The sequence below is a fragment of the Mixophyes fleayi genome, chromosome 12 (assembly GCF_038048845.1).
Source record: "Mixophyes fleayi isolate aMixFle1 chromosome 12, aMixFle1.hap1, whole genome shotgun sequence".
NCBI classification, from domain to species: Eukaryota; Metazoa; Chordata; class Amphibia; order Anura; family Limnodynastidae; genus Mixophyes; species Mixophyes fleayi.
In genome coordinates this window covers 45,912,014-45,924,832 of record NC_134413.1, presented here as the reverse complement: position 1 = coordinate 45,924,832, position 12,819 = coordinate 45,912,014, and the positions used below count along the sequence as shown (strand labels likewise).

The 12,819-nt window shown below is 43.9% G+C and overlaps 1 protein-coding gene across 1 annotated transcript in view; it reads left to right on the top strand.

Moving 5' to 3' along the window:
* Positions 1–12,518, top strand: part of LOC142109251 (cholinesterase-like) — a 31,464-nt gene extending 18,946 nt beyond the window's left edge. Inside the window, exon 4 of the mRNA XM_075193358.1 lies at positions 11,879–12,518. Coding sequence (XP_075049459.1) covers positions 11,879–11,889 — 11 coding nt within the window. The 3' untranslated portion in view covers positions 11,890–12,518. The remainder of the gene's footprint in view (positions 1–11,878) is intronic.
* Positions 12,519–12,819: the final 301 nt, after the last annotated feature.

Below are 12,819 nucleotides of genomic sequence, written 5' to 3'. Positions count from 1 at the left end.
AAGGTAGTCAGTGGTCTGCGGTAGCAAGTTGTACCACTGCTATAGTGAGGAGGAATGTCCAACAGAAACGAGGAGGTGATGAGAGTCAGCGGTCTGCGGATAGCAAGTGGTACCGCTGTCTGAGTGAAGGAGTGGAATCCAAGTGGAGGTATCCGGGGAGTCAGTGGTCTGCGATAGCAAGTTGTACCACTGCTATGTGAGAGGATACTGGAACAGGTGATACTGGAAACAGGGATCAGTGGTCTGCTGCCAGCAAGTTGTACCACTGAATATATATGTGAGGAAGTGCACGGGGAGAGACTGCAACACAGGATATACACAGGCACCTTATATACGATCCACAGTAACATGCACAATATATATATAAATGACTGAACAGGTCTGCAAATATAGGAAGTCTCTTGAAGTAGTCCAGCACAAGTTAACACAGTCAATGATGGCAATAGACTCAGCGGATAGCAGACTCCAGAGGAGAACCAACACAGTCCAGCAAGATATGCAATACACCAGCACAGTCAATGAGAAGTATGCATACCGTGGTTCAGAAGCAGGCAGTCAGATAGGAGTGCAGGGGTACCTGAGCGGCAGGAGGCCGGCTGGATGAGAAGTCCCAGGATACCGGAGGCAGCGGTCAGTAGGTGCAGCGCACAGATAAGTAGACCAACAGGGACACGAATCCACAGGAATCAATAACACGTGGAACTGGACTCACGCAGGACCCAGGAGAGTGGAGATGATCCAGCAGAGGAGTAGTAGATGAGATATAAATCCAATGCAGACAGGAGGGTAGACCTGCGGGACACGTGAAGGCATGGAGAGCGGATCAGCAGTAGATGGATGATAGCGCGGTCAGCAGCAGCAGGGCTCTGCGGTACACGGAGGTAACCAGTAGCAACCAATAGTTGTCAGTAGCGATGGAACACGGGAGAGCAGAGTAGACCAGGAGCTGTTGATCACGGAGAGTAGCAAATGGCAATGAGAGCAGCAGTCTCGAGGAACCACAGGAGAGCTGAGAAGAGACTGCAGTGCACAGGAGCAGCGGATAGGAATCAACTAACTTGTCACGATGATGAACACAGGCGAGTTGTAGGCTGGAGGCTGTAGTGCACGGAAGCAGCGGGTAGACATCAGCTAACAATCCCGATGATGAACACAGGCGAGTTGTAGGCTGGAGGCTGTAGTGCACGGAAGCAGCGGATAGACAACAGCTAACAGTCACGATAATGAACACAGGCGAGTTGCAGGCTGAAGGCTTGTAGTGCACGGAGGCAGCGGATAGGAATCAGCTCACGGACTTGATGAGGAACAGGTGAGTGGATGTAAAGTAACGGTTGGAGTGCACAGAAGCAGCGGGTAGGAACCAGCAAACAGTCACAGTGAAATATAATAGCGATGATGTGGATTAGAGGACTGAAGTGCACGAAGGCAGCGGATAGGAATCAGCAAACAGTCACAATGATAAGTAATAGCGTTGAAGTGGTTTGGAAGACTGTAGTACACGGAGGCAGCGGATAGGAATCAGCTAACAGTCACGATGATACAGTTGATGGTAGAAGTGGTATGGGAACCACAGTAGTAGAAGTGGTTTGGAGACCACAGAGGTAGAAGTGGTTTGGAAACCACAGGAATCAGCAGCGCTGAAAACACGAGGAATACAGGAACACCTTCAGAGACTCATAGGGAATGAGACTCCAAGATCAGGCAACGTGGTGTTGACCACAGGTGCTTAATATAGGGAGGTTGCCTGATCTGCCAATTGAGTTAAAGGGACATACACTGAAGTATAGGAAAGGGCTGCGCATGCGCAGACCCTCAGGATGGAGGACGGCCACGGTTCCTAAATGTCCGGGAAGAGGCACTCACGGTCCGGTGAGTGACAATTCCTAAGCCAGGGAATTCTATCCAGTACCTTTTAAGGTTGTTATTAGTCACTCAGGCAAATGCAGTTAGAAAGTAAAGCAATACATTTTATATAATAAAAACAACCACTAGAATATTATGTACACACAGTAAATAAATGCCAGGCAGGTTTACCACATCATCTGTCCCTTACCCCACTAGCTTAAGGAGTTACAGTCACCTGGTTATCCGAACTATTGACCCAAGGATCAGTCGATGTATTTCACTGGTAGAGAACATGAACTCTAAAAACCAGCCACCCTGCAGCTTCCAGTCCCAGAATGAATATATTTCCCCTTGAGTGACTCCTTATATCTAGGGTCTAATTTCCACAGTCTTTTCCCCTCCCTGGGCAAACCCCTGTGTCTACCCTTCTTAACCATTGGTGGGCGCTGTATCAAAGGGTTGGAGGGGGGAGTGGAAATGAGCTGTACTTCCATAGAAGGTCCAACGCTGGGCTCTAGACAAAATGTCTGAACTAGTCATGTTGAGAACAATGGATACTAATTAGCCTTCCCCCAAACCTGTATCTTGCAACCTGATCCCTACCCATAACCCCTCTGGCTTCACTTTAAGGACAATGAATAACAACCTCACTGTCACATCATCAATAAACAATGCACACTATACATATTTACAATGAACTACAATGTCCCTTTATCCACATGTAATTAGACACTGCAGTTGTAGTCTGTTGAGCTGGGGAACAAAAGCAAGGGCTATTAAAAGTATTTGCTATGATCCACATTATGTGAGAAACGAGGAGCAGGACGGTTACAGTGTTATCAAACTCGTTTTGTCACAAGGACCCTGAAAGGGTGACTACTGCAGAGTCCCGTCTTCATGCATTAAGACAAGGGCAAAAATTAGCAGAGGACTATTGCTCTGAATTCCGTAGGTGGTCAGTGGACTCAATTCAGAGTAGGACTTACTGACACCAGCAAAGATAGCACAAGTTCCTGTTCGTGAACCTCTGGAATCCCTCATAAGTCTGTCTATTCGCATAGACAGAAGTCACAAGGAACATCGCCAGGAGAAAAAGTCATGTACTGACACGACTTATGTTTCTATCCATTCCCTAATAGGAACATTCCTGAACCCATGCAAATTGGTACCTACCACATATCGTCTGAAGAAAGAATCAGGAGAAGGTCCCAAGGGTTATGCATTTGCTGTGGCGGTGATGGACATTCAGTAAGCGAATGCCCAAAGATGTCTGGAAACTTCAGGGCCTAGGAAAATCTGGGAAGCTTTTCCTAGGCCAAAGCAACTGTTTGACTTCTAACTCTCTGCAGATCGCTGTGGAAATTTCGTTTGACTCAATTCAATACCCTACCACTGCTCTAGTGGACAGTGAAGCTGCAGGAAATGGCACAGAAAATTAAGATAACCACCATACCTTTAGAAAGAAACCCATAAAACTGAAAACCATCCTTATACCTTATAGGTGGGGTGCTTACATTCTGCGTTTATCCCCTTGTATGTAGTTAGGTCTCCTAATTATGAAATGATTGTAAGGTTTCCTCAGCATAATCCACAGATTGATTGATCACATAGACAAATCATTCTTTGGGGTGAACACTATCCACAATCTTGTATTGGGAGAGCAGGCAATTCTCCCTGATCCTGGCCAGCTGTATAAACTAAATGGAGGGGGCGGGGCCTAGTGACATCAATGACACGTCATTGCCACCCTGCCCCCTGTTTTTATCGGTCCAGAGTAGTGATGTCCATTTTGGGGGCGAGGCTAATGACACGATTTTCGAGCCCCGCCCCCACACACACCTGCAGCCTGGACCTCCCAGATATCATCTTGTCCATGTTGGTAAGTATGCTGTTAGTTGCATGCAGCTCGGTTCTGCTCTGTAACATAGTTGATGAGGTTGAAAAAAGACACCAGTCCATCAAGTTCAACCTATTTTGGATCTCCTGCGATCGCACTTATATTTGAAATTGATCCAGAGTAAGCAACCGCCAATCTGTTTCAATTGTGAAAATCCCCCTAGACCCAATATTGCAGTCCTATTTTTACCCTATATCCACTACTATCCTTCACTTTAATTAACGGTCGTATCCCTGGATACACTTTTCCGCTAAAAATTTGTCTAACCCTTTCTTAAACATATCTATTGAATCTGCCATCACAGCCTTCCCTGGCAGTGAATTCCATATCTTGACTGCCCTTAATGTAAAGAACCCTTTCCTTTGATGGTTAAATTTCCTCTCCTCTAACCTTAGGGGGTGACCACGTGTCGTGTGTATAGTCCTTGGGGTAAAAAGTTCCCATGAATGTTCTCTGTATTGACCCTTAATGTATTTGTATTAGAGATGTTTACTGACCCCCATGTTTTGGTTTTGGTTTTGGTTTTGGATCTGGAATAACTTTGTGTTTTGGTTTTGGTTTTGGACACCCTTTTTTTTCTAAAATCCTTATTTTTTTGCTAAAATCACGTGTTAAACCTCATATTCCATTTGGCCACCCATGAGTCTTACAGTGTGCAGCAAGACATACCTCCCAACTGTCCTTGTAGTCGGACCAAATCCTGACTAAGTGAGACAGTCACCCAAATTCTGGACTGTTCACTAGATTCAGGACTGTTAGCAGACTGTCCTGCTCGCTCCTACCTGTCTTATCACTTTCACCACCTGTGGCTGCTGGTGTCTTTAGTTGCTGCTTGTCTGGAGCCTAAAATATCGGGGTCCTATTTGGCGAAAAAAATGGGGACATGAAATTCAGAAAACTCCAACCAGCCCTGGTATTATATCAACAGCACAGCACTCACGTTTAATTATTAGGCCTCCCTGCAGCCCCAATATTAAAATAATAGTAACCACATTTAAAAAAATAAATCTATCTCCCTCCCACCAAACAGCGCTTGCAATAAATTAATAGCATTTACATTTAATGAATATAACTATTTCCCATAACCCTCCCCGGCATTAAATAATTCACATTCACATTTAATAAATAGCCCTCCTCCCCAAACTCAGCCCCACATTCAATTAATAGCCCCAAACCACCCCAGCATTATATTAAAGGTCTTGTCACCTCACCATAAATTAATAGCGCACACTATTAAATAGCCCCACCATCAACCAACAAATAAATTAATAGTACCCACCATTAAATAATTAGCTGCAACCCATATTCCACCATTAAGTTAATAGCTTACCCCCCACACAAATTACAGTAGAGACCCCCCCCACCCCATTAATAAATTAATAGCATTTACGTTTAATAAAGATACCTAATTCCTGCAACCATCACTGCCATTAAATAATTCATGTTTAATAAATAGACATTCTCCACAAACATCCCCACATTCACTTAATAGTCCCATATCACCCAAGGATTAAGTTAGAGGTCCCATCGCATCATCTTAAATTAATAATCCCACTATTAAATTAACCATCACCCTACCATCACCACTAAAATAAAATCGCACCTATTAAATAATTAGCCCCACCTACACTCCACCATTAGATGAATAACCTACCTCACATCTACCTTATATTAATACCCCTTACTCGCTTCCCCCACACATTATAGTAGTATAGCAGTCACCCTCCTTCCCTCACATAGTATAGTGGTATAGCAGACCCCCATTCTTCCCTCACATAGTATAGTGGTATAGCAGCCACACACTCCTTCCCTCATGTAGTATAGTGGTATAGCAGCCCCCCATCATTCCCTCACATAGTCTAGTGGTATAGCAGACCCCCTCCTTCCCTCACATACTATAGTGGTATAGCACCCCCCCTCCTTCCCTCATATAGTATAGTGGTATAGCTGCCCCCTCCCATTCCTTCACATAGTATAGCAGCCCTCCCTCCCCATAGTATAGCAAAATAGATTAGGAGCCCCCCATAGTATAGTAAAATAGATTAGCCGCCCCCCATAGTATAGTAAAATAGATTAGCAGCCCTCCCCCCATAGTATAGTAAAACAGATTAGCAGCCCCCATAGTATAGTAAAATATATTAGCAGTCCCCCATAGTGTAGTAAAATAGATAAGCAGTCCCCCCATAGTATAGTAAAATAGATTAGCAGACCCCCCATAGTATAGTAAAATAGAATAGCAGTCCCCTTCCCCTCACACGTACCTTGTCTAAGCCATGCTGCACTGGAATCTCTTCTCCTCTCTGCCACGCGTGCACAGCACACTTGGGATGGCACCTCTCATGTGGTGCTCGTGCCATGTGACATTCTGCTTCTACGGGGCCTGGAGGAGGCTAAACATTGGAGGACGAACGGATCTGTAGACACCACTACCCTATTCTCCCCGCCAACACAGCGCCACCAGGAGCAGAATGTTTTTAATTTTTAATTTATTTATTTTTAAAAATCAGATGGCCTGAAGCGGCCTTATTTGCCACCGGCCTACCGGGAAAATTCCCAATAAGGCCTATCACCAATCCGCCGCTGTGCCGGCTTATTCATCTTGTCTAAGAAAGATGGGAGTCTGAGACCCTGTGTGGACTACACACCCTCACCTCCTTATTCCAGAATTGTTTAAACAACTGAAAGGAGTATCAGTCTTTACGAAGACTGACCTTTGAGGTGAATACAACCTCATACATATTTGTCAGGAGGATGAGTGGAAAACTGAATTCAGTATTCACATGGGCATTATGAATACCTGGCCTTGCTCTTTGGACTAAGTAATGCTCCTCCTCTATTCCAAGTATTGATTAATGTTGCTCTGAGATAGTGTCTTGGCAGATACGTGGTGGTTTATTTGGATGACATTCTCATATATATGTCCGGTTCCTTGTCACATCATCGTGAACATGTCAGAACAGTTCTCCAGAAACTATGAGAATTTACTTGCGAAATTAGAGGAATGCAAATTTGACATGTCTCAAGTAACCTTCTTGGGCTATATCATATCTCCCCAAGGTTTTACTATGGACCCAAGCAAAGTACAAGCTATAAAGGATTGGATCATCATCCAACCGACTAACCTAAAAGCTTTACAAAGATTTTTTGGTTTTGCTAATTATTACCTGAGGTTTACAAAAACATTCTCAATCATTGTTGCTCCTCTTACAAATATGACACGTAAAGAAGCCGACATTTCTAGTTAGTCTCAAGAAGAATTTTCTGCATTGACCGTTATCATCCCGAGGCAGCCTATTTTCAGATTCAGGGCTTACTGATAACTGGGATACCAAGACTACTATGAGTAAACTTAGACATATCTGGGAGAAGGTGCAAATCTCTTTCTTGGGCAACTACTCATTCAAAATTGTTATTCAACAAACATCGCAGGATGTGGGGCATAATGTTTGGTTGTCCACAAAAATATCTGGTTGGAGTAACCTTCTAACAAATTTGGGCATGTATTCATTGGTCCATTCAAGATTACCAGAAAATTTAAACCAGTTAGTTTCCAATTAGACCTTCCTCCTTCATTAAGGATTCCTAGGACCGTCCATTGAGCCAGGGAAAGGCTGACAAAATTTAGCCCGGGGGCATGAGTCGACTCAGCAGCCTATTAGGAACATTTTAAAGGAAAACAATGCAGGTGGCCCAGTGACCCTGCCCAAGGTAGTCCACTGTGGGACCGGCCTGCGGCGCAGTTGCCCTCCTGCCCCTAGCCCAGCCTGGTCCTGCATTGTGCATTGTTCAAACCTGTTCCTATTCACATCATCATGAACAGGTCAGAACCCTATATTAGAGGAGTTTGAAATGGACAAAATCTTAGATGTGAAGAAGGTCCAGAAACAGGTTCATTTTTTTGGTACATTGGAGTGGATATGGCCCTGAAGAAATGTCCTAGGTCCCTGCCAGAGATCTCCATGGCAAATAATTAGTGGAGGATTTTTATAAAAGAAACCCTCAGATACCTTGATATCGGGGTTCTTCAAATCCTCCTCAAAGGGGGGTGGGGAGTAATGTTAAGAAATAGAAGTATTTGCTGTGCAATTATTGCTGCTGCTGCAACCATGTATAGGACATAGTTGCCAACTCCCGGAAACTTGTTTCTGGGAGAGGGGGCAAACTAGAGGGTGGGACGAGGCCAATCACGTTATTTTGGCCCCGCCCTCCGCGAAAACGTAATTTCAATCGCGGGGCCAAAATGACGCGATTGGCCTCGTCCCGCCCTCCAAAATGGCGTGATTCACTGAGAATCGCGTCAAATGACGCGATTCTCGGTGAAATCCGGGATGTGGGAGAAATGCCATATTCCCCGGGAGCCTGACCTGAATTTCGGGAGTCTCCCAGACTTTCCGGGAGAGTTGGCAAGTATGGATTAGGATCATTTCTGTAGTTCACTGATTCAGCTGGTTGCTAAGTTTATAGCAACCTACATTGCTTCCACTTTCTGTAAGCATCAGCTGTACAAGTACTGCTGCAGTCATGCAGCTAATTATCCAGGAAACCTCTGATAGCTTTACTGGCTTTATAAACCGCTTACGGTTAACATTCCAGTTTATTAAGATCATTTGGAACAGGTGTGGCAGTTTTTTCGGCTGCCAGAATGCCAACACACCTTAGAGTAAAAATAAAAATGACTACCATATAACAGTCATGCAGTATTTCCCCCACGCTTAATTACCATCACATGTAAATGCAACTTTGAGAAATGTCTCCAGGAAGAAATTACGTCAGTTTTGATCGGCAGAGTGAAATTGCCGGTTTTAAAGCGGCAATGGCCGGACTCGCTGCCTGGATTACATTATTCTGTTTGACATTGCGCTATGCATTTTTACTCTTCACTTTGTGTCTGTTTTGCAGTCCACTTTCAGCTTGTTATTGTATTCTGCAGTTTTGAACTTTGCAGCTGTTTTATAGTCAGCTGTAAGCTTTTATTGCGCACAACAGCTTTGCTCTGTACTTTGCAACTATGTTGCTAACCATTTTCAGCTGGTCGTTATGTATGGCAGCTGTCCTCTATATCACCCCTCATCTTTCCTATCATGTCAGGTTAGGGCAGAGTGTCCAGGGCCAAGCCTGGAAGTTTGCATAATTTTCATAATATTCCTGAAGACTCCACTCTAATTTGTCGAGTAGCCAGTCAGGTGTTAATGCTTACATGCAGGGTGTATGGCAAAGCTTCAGCTAATGATCTAGCCAGCTTGGGGGTTCCAATATGATGGCTGAAACTGCCTGGCCTGGTGCATTGCAAAGCTAATGTGACTGTTTTCCCATAGTGGCAAAGCTATTCTCCTGAACCACGCCAGCTTATCTCTAAATTGCCACCTGAAAGGCCCATTTTCTTTCTCCTGTGGTACCACATATGCTTAACAACTTTTCTTTCATGCTATCCACATATGCCCACTAGGTTTTCTCTCACAAGTTAATCCCTGCCCATCCACTTTTCTCTCAAAAATGGCACCCATGCCCATCTGTCCATAATCTTTGAGCTTATTATCATCATCATCATCATTTATTTATATAGCGCCACTAATTCTGCAGCGCTGTACAGAGAACTCACTCACATTAGTCCCTGTCCCTTTGGAGCTTACAGTCTAAATTCCCTAACAAATGCACACACACTAACTAAGGACCATTTTAACAGCAGCCAATTAACCTACTAGTATGTTTTTGGATTGGGGGAGGAAACCAGTGCACCTGGAGGAAACCCACGCAAACACGAGGAGAACATACAAACTCCACACAGATAAGGCCATGGTTGGGAATTGAACTCATGACCACAGTGCTGTGATGCAGAAGTGCTAACCACTAAGCCCCATAATCACCAACTTTTCTCTCACAATTCACCTACTGCCCACCAGCCTTTTCATTATATAACCCCTGCCCATCAGTTTTTCTCTCATGCCCACCAGTTCTCTCTCAAGTTACACCCACCCCACCAACTTTTCTCTCACATGACACATGTACCAACTAGCTTTTACTTCACATGCCCCTGTCGATCAGCTTTTGCCTCATATGCACACCAGCTTTTCCTCACATTTCCCTTCTGCTCAACAGCTTTTCCCACACATGTCCCCCTGTCCACCAGCTTCTTTCACAAGTCTCCCTGCAAACAGCTTTTCTCTCATGTACCATGCCCACCAAGTTCTCTCACAAGTTAATCCCTGCCCACCAAGTTTTCTCTCAAATGACACCCATGCCCATCTGTCCACAATCTTTAATCATATACCCCTTAAACACCAGCTTTTTTTCACGCAAGTCATCTACTGCCCACCAGCTTTTCCATCACATACCCCCTGTCCACCAGTTTTTCCCTCATGCCCCCTGTCCATTAGTTCTCTCTCAAGCAACCCCCTGCCCACCAAGCTTTCTCTCACATGCCCCTCTGCCCACTAAATTTCTCTTACATATTCCCCGTTAACGAGCTTTACTGTCATATACACCTGTATATACTCAGCGACTCTTCATATTGCACCCAGTTGGAGTTGAAACTTCATGACTCACCATGCAATCAGCGTGTCCATCACACCTCTACTTTGTGGCCTACACACACACACACACACACACACACACACACATCAGGTCAGGATGTCTCTCGCTGCCTTCTTACGACTTTGACCGCACCATTCAGCTCGCTGCAGTCACACTGAGTCACCTCCGCCAGCCGTTCGTTGTCCACCATTCCCTGCGGCCCAGGACACTTCCCCTCCAGCGGGTGACTCTGCACTGCCATGAAATACTCTATCTTTAAAATAGGGAAGATTTTAACAAATTGTAAAAAAAAAATATTTCTCAAATATCTAACCCAGCCAAAGATAATGCACTGAAACATTTGCTTTCTAACAAAACAAACCACAGATTTAAAACACCCTTTACACTAGTAATTCTATGCAAAACAGAAAGTGTAAAAAAATATTAAGATTTTTAACTTTAGATTATGGTTTGCAGCACACATAGACAGTTCACCATTGGTATGCCAAATTTCAGCTTAATAGCTCTAATAGTTAAACAAAAGTTAAAATCTAACAATCTATTGGTTGGGTCAGGTGATGCATGCAGTGTTGTACTGCTGACCAAACTCTCCCTGGTTTGTAAAAATATAAACATGTGGTTTATTTGTGTAAATACACATGGAACAACATAAGAATAATAGCAGTTACCCTATGTGGGGGCCAAGTCCCCAGCCTGAGGCTTTACACTGCTGATATTGAGTTGCAAAGGTATGCTGTCCTATTGCGAGTTAATGGCGGCAGCAGTCCTATGTCTCCCAAGATGAGATACAGGAACACAGCGCCAAGGATTTTTCTCAAAGACAGAACCACAGATTCGGCTCAGTGTTTGCGATCCAGATGTCCCATTCTCTCAGCCATTTTCCCTCATACTTTATGCTCTAGTCATACTGTTGACCAAATGGAGTGTGCCATAGAGTCGAAATGTCTAGATTTCTGCACACAATGGGGTGTGTGTGATCAGATTAACCACAGCTCTGGAGCTTGCAGGTTTGCTAATTATTGTAGCAGACACATTGCTTTTGCATGTCTGCATATACACACAGGGGACATACCCAATGTCGCCAATGACAATGCTGACATTAAAAGACCAAAGCTATACCCCGGATAAGCCGGCATTGGTTTTTTAATGTCGGCATTGTCATTGGCGACATTGTGCATGTCGCCAATCACACTGTACACATTGTCAACCTGTCAGCATAACTGAATTCGGCATTTAGCCTGCCGACATGTTGGCAGATTAAGTGTCGACATTTCCCTTGTCGTTATTATGTACTCTACCTGTGTTTAGTATAATTTTAGGAACTACCAAATGTTTTAGTTAGAGCAAACAACATAATATAGAAATGTATCATTCTGTTACTTTAGCTTTAACTGCTATAATACATACAGCGTCTTATCTGACCTATTAGTGCTGTGTAATATAACATGCCTGTATTTATGTATTTATTGGCCGATATCCACTAGTAGTAGGACTGCAGTAGGACATGTGGGCATAAAAAAGAGGCATATCTTTTTATGGACATATATTTGCAAAATAATTAAACTAATTAATATAATCAAAATATTACTCCCTTTTTCTTTACAGGAAAACATTGATGTGATTTCCTGAAGTCTAATACTCAGCCTTCCAGTCTCATGCCTAAACTCCCACCGGTCGGCTACCTCTCTTTCTCATCCCTTCTTCCCTTCTCCCCCTTCCTCGACTCCGTCTCCGTTTCTCCCATCTCTCCGTCTCATCCATGTGTCTGTCTGTCTTCCCCTCCCTTTAGATTGTTCGCTCCTTTGAGCAGGGCTCTCCTACCTCCTGTTTCCATCACTTTTTACTGCGCTCTCCAGCTACTCAGCTCACCTCCTCTCGGTCCCTCTGCCCTCTGTCTCCTCTCGCTTCTCTCCACTCCCCTCAGTGACTCTCAACCTGTCATCCGTGTCCACCCTCTTGGGCCATAGTTACCTGCCTATACTCACTTTTCCCCTCCCTCCCTCTCTTTCATGCTGTGCCTGAGCCTCCAGAGTTATAGTTCTTACTGTTACTTGTACTGTGCTGTTTCACCTTGTACTGTGCCATTGTTTGTCCTTGTACGGCGCTACGGATACTTTGTGGCGCCCTATAAATAAAAATTAATAATAATAATAATAATACAGATGATGAATAACCATACCTGTATTGAAGAGTATTGTAACTGGAATATAAAGGTTAATAAAAGATGAAAATTGCTTGGCGTAAATATGCTACTATTTTTATGTGTTGATTTATAATAACATATGAACTGTTACAAGAGAAATAAGTCTGTCTGTAAGGCTGGGTACACACTACTGAAAATTTCTCCTGATGCGATGTCCTTAACAATTTTGGCAACTATTAAAAAAAGAAAAGACAAAAAAAAAAAAGTCCCGATTAGCATGCCGATTCATGTGTACACACTAAACACATTGTACACGATTCACCTTCAGATCTGTGCTCTTCATCTGTCATAACCATCTACTGAAAAGATAGTGACTCTGCACACTCTGTAGGCATCTATGGAG